This window comes from Thunnus maccoyii, chromosome 2, assembly GCF_910596095.1.
Source record: "Thunnus maccoyii chromosome 2, fThuMac1.1, whole genome shotgun sequence".
Lineage (NCBI taxonomy): Eukaryota > Metazoa > Chordata > Actinopteri > Scombriformes > Scombridae > Thunnus > Thunnus maccoyii.
Genome location: NC_056534.1, coordinates 31929736 through 31948311, shown reverse-complemented (window position 1 = coordinate 31948311; position 18576 = coordinate 31929736). Strand labels below are relative to the sequence as shown.

Genomic DNA, 18576 nt, shown 5'->3' with positions numbered 1-18576 from the left:
ACTTAACAAAAATGCAGTTGATGCACAAATAGTGGTATATGAATGTACAGTATCAAGATTGACAGAGAGGTCTGTGTTACCTGAGTTGATCCATAGCCTCCACCCACTCTCTGCTGTTTGTTGAACCATCTCACAACAGGTCTGGCATCCTCAAAGGCCTTTATTAACAGAAGGCAAGAAAAGGGTTGAAATCTGTTTGATTGGCTGTGTATTTGATTTTTTAAATCTTAATTCTGTTATGGTTATACTTTAAATTATTTCCTGTCAGTTTCTAAAGCCTACCATAGATTGTTAGATTACCAAATCAATTTTTCCTATTATTATGACACAGTCATCTTGCTGAGACTCGAAACTTGTCTGATAGAATCAATCAATCACAATAAAACATAATATCTGCTTCATTTTTACATTTGACATTACTGAGAGACATATTTCACTGACTTTGGTTTCCAGTCACGGAAATGACTCTCTTCACCAACCATCTGCCCTTTAAGTGAGCTAATAAGAATAATGACTCTCTTGTATGTTTTCTGTAACATGACGTGCTGGTGAAACACACATAACTGGGACGTACTCACCTCAGCCTTGACCAAAGCCAGAAGGGCATAAGCTGTGGCTTCTAGGGTGTACTCACGTCCCTTGGGTACAGGCCAGTGGGATAAATCTGAAGGAGACAGACAAATATTTTTTATTGTTATGCTGTACCTGTGAAAAGCTTAATCGACTATTAAATTCCCAATCCCTAATCTTAAAATGTCTAACCTAATCTGTGAAAAATTAAATAAAAAATCTGACTGATGAGGCCGATACTGACATTGATATTTAAGAGTTAAAAATATCAGATATTTGTCTTTTAACATTAACACCTAACATTACCAAACATTTCTGATAAAGATTGATTAAAATTTCAAAATTCTTGTATTCATACCTAGCAGCACACTTTTGAACAGTGGCGGATTGTAACTAAGTACATTTACTCAAGTACTGTCTATAAATACACATTTGAGGTACTTGTACTTTACTTGAATATTTCCATTTTATGCTACTTTGTATTTCTACTTAATGTTGTTGTTTTTATTATTGAATTATTATTATTATTTTACTTCACTACAATTATTTGCCTCTAATAGTTACTGGTTGCTTTTAGATTAAGATTTCACATAAAATATTATATTTTGATATTCTAACTGTTGTTTCAGTTGTCTGCTCTTTTCTGTTTAAAATTTGTTATGCACTTTGTATGAAAGGTGCTATGAAATAAAGTTTATTACTATTATTATTATCATAAAGAAACATATGATTTTATGATGACACTTATGTAATATGATGCAGTACTATGACTATTAATCTATGACAAGATAAACTACAACATTAAAATGTTCTTACATGTATTTGTTAGTGATAAAAACAAACAGTATAATATAGGCTACCAATAAAATATAACACTCTAAAAGAAGCCAGTCTGCATTATGGATACTTTTACTTTTGATAGTTGGAGTGTATTTAGCTGATAATACTTCTGTACTTTTACTTAAATAACATTTTTAACTCAGGACTATTACATGTAATGGAGTATTTTTAGACAACAGTATTTCTGGGATCTGAATACTTCTTCCACCACTGCTTTTGAATGTCTTGAACAATGTTCAAAAATAACATTTGTTCTGGTGGACAATCCATGTAAATGAGATACTGTTTCTTAATTAGCTCAGATATATTGTTGGTATTTCTCTACTGCAGTTTTTATTGTCTAATGTATTCACTGATACTGATATTCCTGTGTCTGTGATAAAGTAAAATCATCAGATTATTTTGGCCATGTCAATGTCCATCTATAGATGCTGTTTCTGAATATGATTAACAATATTATTGTGTGACGACACCTGGAGAAACAAAGGAGTAGAGGATCTGCCGGTTCAGTTTGCCTTCATTGGCCAGGGCATATGATGTCATGGCAACAGCATATGGGTTGGTGAGGCTAGGCAGACGCTTTTCCAGGTAGGCAACAGCTCTGTCTTTACTGCCTGGCAGACTCTGGACAGTAGGAGAAGATGAAGGAAGGAGGAAGAAGAGAATGAGAGAACAGGCAGACAGTAAAAATGAACACAAAAGGCTTTAAAATGGGGGAGAAGACAGCAACTCATTCATTTTCAATATCCACTCTGTATGTTAGAGCAGTATTTGAACCTGAGACAAGTCTGGATTGTTCCCTCTCTTACCATCTTCTTTGCCTTATGAGCCATACTGAGCCTAGTTACTGAGTTACTGAGTTGGTTACTGTTGGGGTGTGGGGTAATGATGTTATGCATAAACACAAGAGAAAAAGAATGAGGAGTGTGTGTTTATCTGCTCTATTGTAAGTTGCAATTGTTTGCATGTCTGTCTACAGTACTATCTACAGTGGCAACAGATTTTACTGAACTTACTTTTATGGCCAAAGAGCACATAATTAACTAATTCAAACCTGGAAACATGATGTTAGGCTAACGCTAGTCACATTCCAGCAACCCCAGAATATTTTACACAACAAACACAAGTTATTCCGTATCCACAAAGGAATTTCTCTAGTCCTGTTAAAAGTGAAACACTGTTACACAGTTATGTTGCAACAAAATAAGTCTGATTTTACTATTTTTTAAAGGTGCCTTCAGACAGCAAGTAGTTGTTGCTGCCGCCTCCTTTGATTTCAGTGTAAAAGTGATGGCTGCTATGCCGCCAAGGCTGGAGCGACAAGGAGAGGAAGGGCAGCTGCCGCTCTTTTGAATGTGCACAGATCTTTGGTAACTTTGGTGACGCTTTAAATTACAGCCCACAACGTACAGCTTAATTACTCCGTAGTTACAGTGTAATCTTTTTTACTAATGGTGTACCAGTACAGTGCATACCAATACATATACATAGGTAGAGGGGAACAAGATGTGATGCTATGGAATAAGGGGGCAACAACTTAGGTACTTATAAAGAACTTAAACTGTAGTTACTTTTTAACTGCTGGGTACCTATTCTATTAGAGTACCTATTCTTCTACAGAGTTAGAGTTCATTATGGTTCAGCTTTTCCAACTTGCTGCCATGGTTTGCCATGTGACCATAGCAATCACAGAAACCACAGTTAAGGAAGAGCATTGGGAAACAATACAGGAGTTGATTTTACTGGCATCAGAGTTTCCTGAATGGTACACCTATACACTTGGTTGATATTAGTAGCCTGTGGTGTAGCCTACAGGTTGGAAGGATCGGAGGCAGCTGGGAGTCATTGTGGCTGCATTCTGCCCTGCCGATTCAAAACACAGAATTTCAATGTTGTTCGTTTGAAAGCAACTTTATGAAACTAGGACTAACTAGCTCTACAGCAAACGTCAGATTAATTATCTACTTTGCCTCAGCTGATAAATTTGCTAGCTTGCAAAACTGATGGTCACTGGCTAGAAATGCTTTTGCCTGCTTTTATCTACTTCTGTCTCATATTTAAAACTTTCTGCAAATTTTCAATCTGTCACTGTTATCATTAAGTGCATTATCCACCTGTTGTACATTTTCAATTTGTGCATAAAAAACCCTGAAATTTTGAAAAAGAGTTTTTACATTTGGCTGAGGTGGAAAAGATGGTATATTGATAAAATCAAAATGCAACAAAGTACAATAGAAACCTGAAGCATGTGACTTAAATGTCATTTAAGCTTCTGCTTCATTAAAGAAACTACAAATACCATGTAGACAGATGAGGAGACTATACCGTTCCCCAGATTAATACATGAGACAAATATAAATGTAATATGTCCATCACATTTCCACATGGTTTTCCATTGTTTGAGGTTTGACTAGCGTTCTTTCAGTTACGTCAGCTTGTTGCACCCTCATCTTCTGCAATGGTGTCATAGCACCAAACTGGAGAATTAGCACCAGTAACTTTGTATCTTGATGTGCCCGATTCCTAACATTTGAAGGCAACAGTAGCTGATGAAAACATGCATTAAGGCCTGCATTCTCATTTTCTTTAGCCAATTTTCTGGAAACATGATTAAAATTTGTGCTACACTGAGTATTGTAAACCACATATGTGCCATGCAAGAATGGAAAGCTTGACAGGCTTAGCAACAGTAACTAGGGGAGCAGGGATTAGCTAGCGGTCAACTGCTTAATGGTGGTTCAGTGTGACGGGGCGCCCGTGAACGCTCCGTCATGCCCTAACCGGCGTGCGTTTCTCTCTCTCTTGGCCGTAAGAGAGAGCGCCGGTGCCGGGAGCGCACAGCGCGCAGCGCTTGCACTGTTCCTGCGGAGCCATGCTCCGGTTAAAACTGTGTCCCGCACTTGTGTCCCGCGGTCCTGCACTTCCACAAACTTTTCCCCACTGTCCGAACTCTTTTCTTCACGCTAGGCGTTCGAGGGTGCACACTCGGCGCTGGCGCGACACACACACACACACACACACACACACACACACGCATACGGGTTTTTATCACATGCCGGGGACCAATGACTGGCAGCAGCCTGATGGGATCCACCCTTTCTGAAGGGTCTAGAAACATAATTTTAACTGCTAAAATCATCATAAATTTTTCTGAACATGAAAATCACTTGAAACTTCAATAACTCTCAAAAAAAATTTAAACCTGAATTTTGAGCCTTCAGGGGACTCATCATGTTAAGTCAGGAATTTACCTCCCATGGGGACATCATGTTATGTCTATTAATATACAATCAACACCACTGTTAAACACAGCACAGTTCATGACAAGCATTTAATTAACTAATTTTGGATTTAACCTTAATATTATATTACATAAACACTGAATCTAAAAATCCAGACTGCCAGATTTCCCTTCAAAAACATAAACAGATCAGATTCAGATTATAAAATATAGTTGTTAGGCAAACATATAATTAAATGGTTGATAAACATGATGGCCTCTTTGAGAAATCAGTCTTGCTGCTTCACCCGAACATATTGGTTATATTGGTTCAACATTAAAGATGTTATTTCCAGACAAGGACACTGTTACCCAGAACACCACACAATCCATTCACACAACACACTACCGTCCACACACAAGGTTCTTTCAATAGCCAAAAGTTAAGCATGATGAGTTTTAGATATCTACTACAGACAGACATTTCACATCTATCAGTCCAAATGGATTTTTTTTGCTGTTTCTCTTGCTGTTGCTTTACTTTTATATTTTATTTATAGATGCTTGTTTACTTAATATGATTGAACACGTTGCAAATAAAATAATTGTAAAATTGAATAGTTTCCCAACTGAGCTCCAACAGGTATGACAAAAACCAAACCTGGTTAACAAAGAAACAATTATGACTTTTTACTGAATGTGATGATCTAAACTACCAGGCATCATGTTTTCTCCCAAAACACACCAGACTGAGTTTCTAAAATGCTGTTGCTTGGAGGAAAACAAAGCCTACTGTACAAAACGCAAAGACAAATTAAGCTTTTATTTTCACAAAACATTTATTCAAAATGGCCTTTGAATTTACTTCAAACATCCGCCCCGTTACATCCTACAAGCCTCACTCTGCTTCCATTTTAAGTTCACGTCACGAGAAGTAATGTACTGGAGATATGTTCCCTCCATAGTACAGTGTATTAATGAGCTGACTCATCAGCTGGTCTCTGGACTCTGGTGGTGACGCCACCAACCAGGTGATATTTGGACAGATTCTGCACAGAAAAGCTCAGAGAAGCAGAGGAAGCAGGAGAAAAGTTCTCCTCTGGGGCCTGAATAAAGAACATAGATAGAACCAGAAAGAGCAGCATCCCATGACTGACTGTTCTTGTTGCTCTACAGAGCAACACATTAAGAACAACAGCAAAGAGCATCATACTTATCAACATAATTGAGAACAAGTCCAAAGAGAAACACATGTATCCACACATTTAAGAACGTGCAAGAACTGCAGTCTTCTCAGTTAGTTTTTCTTGTACTTACATAAAGAGTGGCAATGAAACGATTTCTAACATAGCTTTTTACCATCGTCCAGCTTCGTCTTTTAAGTGCTTCTGGTGAAGCCGTAATGCAGGCAAGACAATCTGACTTTCGTGGTACTTTACTTGCTTCTATGAAGGCCATTAGTGTCTTTTCCACAGCGTGTACCTCTTCAGACGACCACCTCCTCATTGAGGTTTCTTAGAAAGAAAGACAGAAAAAAAGAGACAATCAGGGGGGTAGACTAACAATGTAAAAGATTATTCAGTGATCAATCAGCCTTATTAATTTATTCAAATGTGAAATTTCATCTAACAATGTCCTGAAAGCTAATATTTTGACACCAAGTTTTAAAAAAAAAGAAGCACAATAACCTATTTTTTCTCCAGTAGCAGTTGTATTAACTGGTGTGGTACCCAACCTGATGTTTTAAAAAAAAAATGATATACTAATGTGAACATATTTCACTGCATTTAGTTTGTCAAATACCTGTTTTAGGGTCACCGCTGTCAGACTCAGCTCGCCATCTTCTCTTAGATCTTAAGGATCCTGTTAAAACATTAATACAATAAATTAACAGCTAACTGGCAACACACCTTTACTGTTTGAATCAAAACCATCTAAAGCACTTAAAAACATAACCTTATCTCTTTTTTTACAATTACATTCATACATTCGGCAGATGCTTTTATCCAAAACGACTTACACATCTGGAGGTACATCAGACTCCGTACTTACCAACTACCACATCTGTAGCGCAGGTCTGATTTTGAGTCGCATCTGATCCATCAGACACCTTGGACATCTGTTCAAGGTGTTCTTTGGTGAGCTGCAAAAGAAAAAAACAAGAAGTTTATAATTAAATGACCTGCAAGAAATATTAATCAGGTATGAAAATCTTAAATTGTCTGTGAGACCCCTTAAAACCTGGGCAATACCTGAAGGCGGGGGTGCTGCACCTTGGACCCCCCCAGCACGCCTACTTCCCATGGCCATGTTTATACTTACTTTCCGACAAATGGCTAAGAATAATACCCATGAGCCCCGGCCACTGTTGCTATGGAGAAGCCAGTCAGTGGTGTGAATGAGAGCGTGATGAATTTAAAACGCTTTGTTACTGAAGTTGTAAACAAAACATGTCACCATAGTTACTGAATTCACCCAAAGTGACCCAGAAATTCAAAGTGAAATGATTTAATCTGTAGACTGTAAAATCAGTTTTTAAACATGCTAATCTTTAGTTTCTGTTAGCTGTTAGTGGCACACATGACCATATTTAAAGCTCTGTGATTGGTTGTTTCTTGCTGAAATGCACTTTGGGAGTCGTAGTTAATGTCCACCCTTAAATTTTTAATGTCCATGGTCTTGAAGCTTTGACTTTTTAATAAAGACCCAGATGTTTTATAACATAGTTGTTCATGTTTTGTTCTGACAATTCAACCAGCAGAGTTTCATGTTGATCCAAACAGTAGAGGTTAAACTGAGAGTAACTTAATGTTGTCTATGGGAAAAATTCATGGGATTTTTACTTCTGGAACCAAGCGTGTCCAAAAAAGCTCCCCCCACTTCACAGCTATATAGAGGTTCCTTTGACTACTTTATTTACCAAATGATTAATTTGGAGTGAATGTTAAGTTTATTTTCTCTTATAGAGTTATGTATCCTGCTAATTTCATTATGCAAACTTACAAATATGCTGTCAGTTCTTCTCAGGGGTGGTACATCTGGGTCATCATTAGCATCAGAGTGTGAGCTTTTAGGGGTGCTCAAATCCAGGGGTATCTGCAATGTGGGGAAAAAACTATGTAAAGTGGCAGTAAAAACTGGCAGAAGTACTTACTGCAGTAGATATTCCTTTTGGTAACAATAGTGAAGTAAAATGTAAAGCTGCACACAGGTAGACAATGTTTGCCACATGTAGTTTTATGTTTGGTGATAGCTTGCACACAACCTAATTATTTTTCAAACATCTACATCTCAAACATAGTGCAATCTCACTGTAGCTGCACACTCACTACAGCAATTTCTAATTACTTGGAAGGATACTTGCACTTTAAATGGCTAGTAACAATAACAGGGTAAAGTAAAATATTAGGAGGCCTGTCATATGGAACAAGATAAAATCAGTGCTTGTTTGACACCAAACTCTTGGAAACTGCAAGTACCTCAGATGAAACTTCTGACAGTGATGATAGTGATGAGGTCTCCTCCTCTTGGTTTGGACTTCCTAACAGCTAAACAACATAGACAGAGGACACACTTATTAACATTTCTTCAGAACATGAAGTTCACACAATACATTAATTTATCCAAGCTTAAACTACTAATAGTAGTAGTAGCTCGTAAAGATTTTTTATGTAAATTTATAATTTCTTTCATAGAAAACTTAAGCAGTTATAATATTGAGCTAAATTTGCTGTATTACTCAAAGAATTTAAGCACGGTGTGCTTCCATCAAAGTTTTTAGGTCATGGTGATGTTTTTCTAGTGAAATGAGGAGATATCGTAGAGATAACTCCTCACTTGATCTAAATGAATCAGCTGTTCCTCAGTCATGAAGCACTTTCAATGCGAACCACAGGAAGTAAATAGAAACAGGGCGCTGCACAGTGCTGCTCGCGGCCAGTTAGGACATTCAAATGGATCAAACTGATTTACAATAAAATCAGTTTGATCCATTGTAAATCTATAACATAACAGGCATAAAAGCCAGGATGAAGTAAACTATTACAAGGCCTGTCATATGAAACATGCTAAAATCAGCACTTGTTTGACACTTACCAAACTCTTGGAAGCTGCATGTAACTCAGATGAAACCTCTGGTGGTGATAAGGTCCTCCCACCTTTGTTTGCTCTTCGTAAGGGCTAAACAATATAGACAGACACATATATTACCATTTCTCCAGAACATGAAGTTCAAAAAGAGCTGAAAAGCCAGAGCACTGCACTCCTATACACATCTTTTTTAAATTAAAAACTCAAACATAATGCGCAAGAGGCCATATTTAAAAGACAGGTCAGAGTCTTTGCCAAATAAGTGTTAAAATCTAGGGATTACATCTATCAAGTCACAGTACATGTACTGTTCATGCAGTTTTATATCACAGTAACAATATATAACTGTTAAAACATTATTTGGATGGCTACATCCTGTTCCAGTTTCCATGAACTAAATAGACTGAAATAAACCAAAAATCATCTAAAACTATCAGAATTATCTTCAGTACATACTATATGAGGCTTAACTTATGTAAACTTATCAGAATATTGTATAAAATGTCATTTTTTAAATCTTTACATGAATATTGTATCAAAATCAGATCCCCAGCATTACCTGTGTTAGGTGATTTGCAAACTCCCTGTCCTTGGATAAGCATTCATGATGATGCTTCCTCAGGCGTTGCAAGTGTGCTTTCTGCCTGCTGGATCGTGCACTCTGTCTGCAGGAGGTTAAACATAAAACAGTTAATGTAACATCAGACTTAAGATTCAAGATTCATTTATTATTATCATTTTATAACACAAGGTTGTATAACAAAACGTAGTTTGTAGTCCCTTTATGCTACTCACTAAAACAGAAATTATATGAATGGATTAATAAATAAAACATAAAAATAAAACTATTTACAGCAATCTGGTTGCATGTGAATACAATAAGAAAAACAAAGAGTAATTCATTATTTAATTTTTTAGATTAAAAAAAAATCTATATTCTAACTACAGTATAACTGTTAAGTGCGTAAAGCCTTTAGACCTATAGTTAAATTAAGAACTTATTCTAGTAAATTACTCAACATTGGGAGCTAACTCTAGCTACTGATGGCTGTAACAGGTGAAAAATGCTCTTTAAACATTCCTCTTTCCTCTCCTCAGCCTCACTGTCCTTCCGCACTGCTGAATATTACAGTAATACAGTATCTGAGGCCAGCCAAGTAAAAATAAGTGGCTAAAAAGATAGTAACCAGTTTATAATCTGAAAAAACCTAAAATATCAGCTCAAAATTGTAGTTTGCCAACAAAATTTTCCAAAGCATGTCTGGTGACAAGTTAGGTCATGTTATCATTAGAAAACCATAAAAATGAGTGAGATTTTTTTCAAACACGTTAGCTACAGTGCTTAGTCTAATTAATAATAACTAAAACAGTTTCATGTACTTACTTAGTTTTCATTAGTTCTCCCTCTGCAACCATCAGCCGTCTGTAGTCTCTGTTTGTCTGTGCTGCTGCCGTCTGTGCTGCTGCGCCTGTTCCTACTGACTGTCAGCAGCTCAAACTGTGTGACCGGGGCGGGTGGGGGATGGGCATAGGTAAGATGGGGACCGCAAAAGTCAGGAAAGGTGTGTTCCTCCCTCAATCTTTGATTCAGTGTGGAAATTTTATCATTGCATGGCTGAACTCCTGTTTCACAAAAATATTATTGCATCCAAAAGTAAAATATTTTAATATGTTTGAATATCCTAACTTCTAAATTAATATTACAAATTTTTACTGATAATATTGTGACTGCCATGCTTGCATGTATTAATATACATTTTATAACCATTGTTCTGTCTTTTCTAATGTAACCAAAAAGGCTCATATTCTAAAGGAAATTTGTGTGCTTACTTCATGCAAAAAGGAAGATATTTAAATTAATTGAATTTGAATTAACATAAAATATGAGAATTGTATAATTAAATTTTTAGTTATTACTACTAGTAAAGTAATATTACTAGTAGTCTGAACATTGAGTACTTGAACCAGTAGTAGCTTAAGTAGCTAATACAGCAGTAATTGCATTAATACTACTACTATACTAGTAGTAGTAGTACATACATTAGCATTAGAAACAGCATTAGAATTAGTAACAGCTATATTCTATAAAATAATTACATAAAGCCACAAATTCCACTTTGGTTATCCTCAAAGATTTATACAGGCTGGCACAAGTTACAGTCTCTCCTGCATGGTTGCTGCTAATACCATATATTCTGCCTCACAAAAGACAATGCCACTGTGTACTGTGTCTTACTTGCAGGAAATTATCGGATTGTTTTTGTTGGACCAAAACACCATCCAGATATGCTTCTTCTGTAGTTTTGGTCTACACTAATTATAGCCTCAGTTTGTATAAGTATCAGTACACAGCTAACTGTAGCCTCAGTTTGTATAAGTATCAGTACACGGCTAACTGTAGCCTCAGTTTGTATGAATATCAGCACACAGTTAACTGTAGCCTCAGTTTGTATAAGTATCAGCACACAGTTAACTGTAGCTTCAGTTTGTATAAATATCAGTACACAGCTAACTGTAGCCTCAGTTTGTATAAGTATCAGTACACAGCTAACTGTAGCCTCAGTTTGTATAAGTATCAGTACACAGCTAACTGTAGCCTCAGTTTGTATAAGTATCAGTACACAGCTAACTGTAGCCTCAGTTTGTATAAGTATCAGTACACAGCTAACTGTAGCCTCAGTTTGTATAAGTATCAGTACACAGCTAACTGTAGCCTCAGTTTGTATAAGTATCAGTACACAGCTAACTGTAGCCTCAGTTTGTATAAGTATCAGTACACAGCTAACTGTAGCCTCAGTTTGTATAAGTATCAGTACACAGCTGACTGTAGCCTCAGTTTGTATAAGTATCAGTACACAGTTAACTGTAGCCTCAGTTTGTATAAGTATCAGTACACAGCTAACTGTAGCCTCAGTTTGTATAAGTATCAGTACACAGCTGACTGTAGCCTCAGTTTGTATAAGTATCAGTGCAGCTAACTGTAGCCTCAGTTTGTATAAGTATCAGTACACAGCTGACTGTAGCCTCAGTTTGTATAAGTATCAGTACACAGCTGACTGTAGCCTCAGTTTGTATAAGTATCAGTACACAGTTAACTGTAGCCTCAGTTTGTATAAGTATCAGTACACAGCTGACTGTAGCCTCAGTTTGTATAAGTATCAGTACACAGCTGACTGTAGCCTCAGTTTGTATAAGTATCAGTACACAGCTAACTGTAGCCTCGGTATGTATGAATATTGATTTATTTACATTTATTTTAAAACCTCAGAACACACATTGAGGGAGAACCCTCATTTTCAAGGGTGCCAAGGTACAGACATACAATGAATGCAGACACAACTAAAATCAAATAGAAATAAAAGAACAATACATGTCTACGTCATTTTAAAACAAGATAAAATTAACAATGCTAAAAAGTTAAAGTGTAGGGATTGACAATGAGAACAAAAAATAAATAAAAATAATAAAAGCATTGACAGTTACAATTAATAAAATTAGAAATTAAAAATTGTCTCAGCAGTAAAGATGAGATCAACTTAAAGTTTTGTTGAAGCTTATTCCAAGTATGTGGGGCACAATAAACGAAATAAATATCAGAAACATTACAAAAATAGACCTTTTATTTATTTTCAAATAATTGTTTATTCTTGTATTTATTAATTTATATTTTTTGTTTACTTCAGGCCAACAAAAATGTCATTATTAGTTTCTTCCAAAGAATAAAATCGCTTTGAAAGGAAGTTTAATGATTAAATGTGTTCCCTTGTTGATTTTAGAAAAAGTAATTTGATAACATAAAAATCTAATCACATTAAACTGCACAGACGGTCATATTTTCTATGAAATATGAAGATTATATGATACACACACTTTCACACAGTTACACACACGTCAGGAAAAGGTCCCCACCAGTGCAAATTCACACACTGCAGTACCGAGTGTGACCTCTAGGGCATACACAAAGAAGTGAAATTCAATCCCCAGGGGACCAATTTTTTTTTTCAAAAAAACGTCACCAGGCACATCAGGAACCTCTTTTCTATTGATTGCAATGCTCGTGCCTGTGGGGACCGGGATTCGGTCCCCACGGGAAAAATCGGTCCCCACGGTGTGAGTGATATGTCAGGTTGTGGACCCCACCAGGATAGAAAAACGAGAACACACACACACACACACACACACACACACACACACACACACCGTGGACCATACCATCAACATTGAATGGACTGATATTTTATGATTTATTCTGGTTTGGGGGTATTTGGCCATAGCTGTATGGAGGGCGATTAGTGCCATTTTTCCTTTATGCGAAGTATATCATTGATTTTTGAATTTATGTTTGTTGTGTTGTCAAATTTGACTGTAGGACGCTATAATTTGTTAATTGGTTTGCCCGGGGGAGGGGCTAAGAATATATAAGGGGAGCTCTGCTCATTTAGGGTTGTTGGGTTTTTGGTCTTGGCCTAGTAACAATGTGGGTGACGAGCCGCCAGTGTGAAACCTGTCTTGTAAATACTTTTTTTTGTTATTGGGTTTTTTCCACTTCTGCACTGTAAATATTTTTGCCACTCTTGTTTGGGAACTTGGTGTGAATAAAAAATCACCACGCTGAAGTTTCTCGTCGTCTGAGCCATCATTGAAAGCGAACCGCGACATTCAGTGACTGCAGAAAGCTTGATTTCACTCATCATTAATTTGGAGTCAGTGAATGAAAAAATAAAACTGGTGAGGGAAAAAGATGTTTGCAGGTGAGGTACTCACATTCACTGTGGAAGCACATAGTGTGCGTGACTCCTGCATAGCAATGAGGCAGAAGGCCGTCATGGAGGCATCTGAATCTGTGCCACTCACATCACCCTACACACACAGACACACAGTTGTCAGAACCATCATCAATATCAACAGCATAAACATCTCTTTGTTCATATACTGTAAGATCATAGTGATGTGATTGTGTAGCTATTTTATAGCATCAATTGAAGACTGATGTAACTTAAATCATTGCACGCACAGTCATCTTTGCATCATACACTTGTCCAACTTCTTTAAACAGGCCATCAGGTTGTTGTGCATTGAGAATTAGAAACTTGACAGCGTCACAGACATCATTTCTTTTCACTACCACCAGACTGCTGGCCATGGCAAAAACCTTGGCAACATATGCTGTCAGCCTTAGAGAGGAGAGGAGAGAGTGTAAAAGTTTAGTTAAATTTATTTTCACATGAGATACACCCATCCTCACAAAGTTGGAATCTCAGTTAAGGAGGATGAACAAACATTTACATATGTGATTATGAATGTTTTGTTGCCTCACCACGTGGTACTTTTTCTACGGGGGAAAATAGCAAAAGAACCATCCTCCTTACGGTAATTCAGCTGCTTCTGGTAGCCTGGACACAAACAAAACCCACAACCTTTTCACTGACTTCCAGTCAATTAATCTTATCCAATGTATGACAATTTGAGAAGTCTTGTTAAAGTGTGATCCCCGTTTAGAGTGTATATGGTCATTTTTTTTCTTCAATTTATAGCATCTTTCAAATAATTTTGATGGCATTGTTGTTTTTGTAAAAAAGTAAGACAATCCTAGTGAAAACTGCTGTAGTCTGTGTTGTATTCAACCCATATTCTGAATGTTCCTGGTGAGGATCTGTGGGGCAGGAGCAGCATGCATTGCTGTCTACCACTGTCTTTTTTGATATCACTTCTGCCAAAGTGAGAAATTTAAAAATCTGACACATAGGGGTTTTTGTGCTAATTGTTGTATCTATGTGTGCCTACCGGTTTTGATGTGTTGCAGAGCTTCGCCACGTTTCTGAAGGCCAATGGTTTCCCACTGGTTGGTTTTGTCCAAATATGTGGTTGCAATGACAGGCAGGGTCATGCCGGCCATGTTCTGCTCTCCACAGCCTGAGGGCTGGACAATCAGACTACCCATTGACATCCCACTAATGGCATTCTTCACCAGTTCACTTACTTGCTCTCTCCCTGCATGCACACACACACACAGAAACCATAACATTATAGATCAACTGGAAGAAACAACCAAACAAACATGTAAAGGTCCCACACAACCAGTGAAGTCATTGCCAATGAGAAGCAACAACAGTAACAATTTACACCAGTGCAGTTTTTTGTTTGCCCATACAACATTATATCTCACCTGTCACAGAGATCTGTGTGCTAGAAGGTGTGTCTGGAACCAAATCCTTCTGAGGAATTGTACTGTTCATAATTTCTTCTTGTTTACCACCTAAAGGGACGCACCATGGTCAAGTTGGAGGATTAATTACCAAGTGAAGAAAACATGATATTACTAAATTACTTTGTTGCTCCTATACTGCAGCCATTTAATGGGTAAACTCATCACACAAACCTTTAGGGTCCAGAGTTATACTTTCTGTAGATTTAACCAATTCGCCTTCAGTCTGGAGAAACAACAAGACAAACATCAGAGAAAATATTTTTGAGTAAACTTTATAGGCTCGTGTGTAGGAAAATAGAATCTGGCTTCCTTGTTCAAATATTGTTCTATCTTTCTTAGTCTGTTTTTCTTATTTTCAATTGCATTTAAAAAGACTGATATACAGAAAACAAGAGTCTTCTAAACATGCATCAAAGTTAAGCCCCAAAAGATGAGTGTTTCCCTTTAATGACAATAAGTAACATGACTTTGATCTCAATCAAGTGGCTAAATAGGGCAACTGAACAAACTGATTGTAACTGGTTGAAAGCCTCTTACCACCACCCGCAGCATCTTCTTGATTCCATCACTGAGATGTGAGTATTTAACAGCTGCTTTGACTTCAATTGGGTATTCTCCTGCCTTCATGGGAATAATGATAAAGGGTACAGACCGTGTTGTTTTGGGCCAAACTTCAACCTCCTGACGATACTTTCCACGCTTAGAGGCTGAACTGCACACATGCTCTGCTTCAATCAGATCCACACGCACCTTGAAAACAAGACAAAGATGGAGAAAGAAACTGAGGTATGTGCAGTTGATTTAAGATGAAGATCCCCTCCCTGAGTAGCAGATTCTGATGAAATACTGTATGTTGATTCTTCAGAGCGTCTACACATAATTTTGTCACTTTTGACAATTTCAGCCACTGAGTGTCATTATCTATAGAATAACAACAACATTATTTCAGTTTTAAAGGACCAGTGTGTAGGATTTAGTCATCTAGTGGTGAGGTTGCAGATTGCAACCAACTGAATCCCCCCTCCAAGCGTGTAGGAGAACTTATGGTGGCCACAAAATTTGTGCAAAACACCCTCTCTAGAGCCAGTGTTTGGTTTGTCCGTTCCGGGCTACTGCGGAAGGAGACCCACTCCCTATGTAGCTATAAAGGGTTCATTCTAAGGTAATAAAAGCACAATGATCCTTATTTTCAGGTGATTATACACTGATTAAAACATACTTATGAATATTATATTCTGTTTGTGCCAAATTCATGCCGCTAGATGCCACTAAATTCTACACACTGTACCTTTAAATAGGGATTTGCTCATATATTAAAAATAATAATGATCAGTATTAGTTTAAGTCCGTCCGTTTAAGTTGATGATTCCGTCCCCATTTGAAGAAAATGTAATTTTTTAAACTGTTTCCTAAAAGATCAATTTGATCTTAAGAATGGAAAGGCACACAGTAAATATTGCAGTGAGACATCACAACTATCAAAGACTGGAGAAAGGATTGCTTCTTGCTTTACTTTCATTTATTATTTCTCTTTTTGCCACATAATTTATATCAGTCCAATATTTACTACTGTTTTTGCTCTTCTGTTTGCAAACTCTCCAGAAAAATATCATGGTCTCATCGGCTTGCTTAATGTCCTGAAACACCGGAGCAGAGTAACATAGACTTACTCTGAGACGGTCTCGGCTGTAGTTGTGGAGAATTGCCTTAACTTCTATCTGCTCTCCACGGACAGCAGAGTAAGGCAGCCTGAGATCAATGAAGAAATCCCTCCGGACAATTACCTCTAACGGATCGCCAACACAGATTCCTTAAAGATGGGAGGGATTAAAAGAAACACAACCAAACAAGGGATGAGAGAAGAAGAAAATAAGTGTGAGGGATGGAGAGACAGTACAATAGTGGGCTTTTGGCTTTAAGGTTAAAGAGGCACAATTAAAGCACAAGACAGATTTTAGTCACTGAATCCTCACCGTGAGTTCTTGACAGACTAATGCCAGTGAATTCCCAGGTTGTGATTGAATCTTTCAAAGGGACATCTCTCTCATAGACTGTTGGGTTGCTGAAACATAGAAAAGTATAATCAGGTTGACAGGTAAAAGGTCATTTTAAATTCAAGTGGTGTCATGAAATTAGTTATCAGTATATTTGTATGTGTTTATAGATGTCAGTTGACTCACCAATTAGGTTTATTTGGAGGGCAAGCAGGCAGATTGATTTCTATCCACAGCCAACTTTCAGGGAAATTGGTGCGTGTAACAATCTCATTGCTGTCCATGTAACTGTCATCTTCCTCACCTGATGAATAGATTTAAAACGGTTGTTATTTCCACTGGGAGACACTGATTGTTTTCTAACTTTTTCTATAACCATGGAAAGTAACCACCCAGGGCTTTTCTCCCATCCCTCGTCCCTGTCTCTTACTGCGAGCCAATATGAGGCTGTCATGCTTCATCTCAGCTCGCTGTCTTTCCAGCTCCTTGCAGCAGTGTATGAAGGCCTCGACACAGGCTGTACCGTCAGTGATGTACTCGCTGCGCACCTCACAGGTGTATGAGAGGGGGGTGTCCCTCATGCCATCCAAACAACAGTCACGTTGCAGGGTTTCGTTAAATAGCTTCACTGTAAAGAAGCAGGAGAAGCAGAGGTGAGAAGGTATAGAGAGCAAGAAGAGGGGTGAGGTACAACTGGACAGTTATTTAACATTTAAATACATTTGAAAGTAGGGAAAATAGAAATATGAATTGTGTTTCTATCTTTCTATTGATAGACAGAATTGCAAAGACAAATATTGTTTGTAACTACAAACATTTTGGAGAGTCCAAGCTGTGTGGCACAGGGGACTGGATATGTGTTTATTGGGTAGTTTCAGCTGTGGTTCTTACCTAAGCTGGTCGTGACATCCGTTATAGTAGTGGCTCGTCTCCTCCTGCTGGGGGCTGGACATTTCAATTCTGGAAATGCAACACAAACTAAATCTTTAAAGGATCCCAACAAGGTTAAATGTAGACTTGAGTTCTGCATGGTGTCTGTGACGTGATGCTATTAAAATCAGAGTGAGGTCATTTAGCTGGTTAGACAAAGGGACAAGGTGTGGGTGTGCGAACAATGAATCTACAATTGCATATATCATTTGTTGGACTGTTATATAATAAAACGTAATATAAATGCTTTATTAGCAAATACTGGTAAAGCAAATTTTTTGACACCCCTAACAAAACAGAGCACCATGATCAGTGGCTGACTGTTGAAGTCAACATGGAAATATCCCAAAAACTGTGGTTCACCAGAATTACATAAGACATATTTTCTCACTTACCCTAGTGGTATTTTGCAGCTAGTTTTGGAGCTTAAGATATCTGTTACCTATTGTTTTGCAAACGTTGTTAGTTGTGCTGAGAGCATTAAAAAATGACAATTAAAAAAAAAAAAAACTTACTTCAGAGTCCCTGAAACCATCTATCTTGGCTGACCTCCAGTAGTTTAACTTCTTGATTTCAACAATAAAGTGAAATCAATCAGATACAACAAAAGGGAAATATAATGTAATTTGGGTGAACCAACCATGTAAAGAGCAACTTAACACCACCTGAAAATCATGTCTTTGCTGACCTCTAGTGGTTTAACTTCTCTTGCTGCAGTGATGCAC

General features: G+C 37.5%; 2 protein-coding genes across 3 annotated transcripts in view; both read right to left on the bottom strand.

Moving 5' to 3' along the window:
- The window catches only part of LOC121888667 (complement C3-like), a 59300-nt gene that overhangs the window by 27789 nt on the left and 12935 nt on the right, over positions 1–18576 (bottom strand). For both annotated transcript variants that reach the window (XM_042400258.1, XM_042400259.1), the window contains 15 exons: positions 17813–17881; positions 17352–17549; positions 17108–17225; positions 16901–16989; positions 16598–16737; positions 15465–15677; positions 15099–15150; positions 14886–14975; positions 14504–14710; positions 14037–14112; positions 13734–13893; positions 13484–13579; positions 1884–2034; positions 579–664; positions 81–158 (listed from right to left, as the gene is read on the bottom strand). In XM_042400258.1, the coding sequence (XP_042256192.1) occupies positions 81–158; positions 579–664; positions 1884–2034; positions 13484–13579; positions 13734–13893; positions 14037–14112; positions 14504–14710; positions 14886–14975; positions 15099–15150; positions 15465–15677; positions 16598–16737; positions 16901–16989; positions 17108–17225; positions 17352–17549; positions 17813–17881 (1823 nt within the window). The remainder of the gene's footprint in view (positions 1–80; positions 159–578; positions 665–1883; positions 2035–13483; positions 13580–13733; positions 13894–14036; positions 14113–14503; positions 14711–14885; positions 14976–15098; positions 15151–15464; positions 15678–16597; positions 16738–16900; positions 16990–17107; positions 17226–17351; positions 17550–17812; positions 17882–18576) is intronic.
- Positions 5437–10167, bottom strand: LOC121888709. Its single transcript, XM_042400261.1, has 8 exons — positions 10104–10167; positions 9279–9384; positions 8726–8809; positions 8110–8178; positions 7634–7726; positions 6683–6773; positions 6434–6493; positions 5437–6144 (listed from the first exon to the last, which is right to left on the bottom strand). The coding sequence occupies exons 1-8, from the start codon at positions 10133–10135 to the stop codon at positions 5924–5926; spliced, it is 756 nt and encodes a 251-aa protein (XP_042256195.1). The 5' UTR covers positions 10136–10167; the 3' UTR covers positions 5437–5923.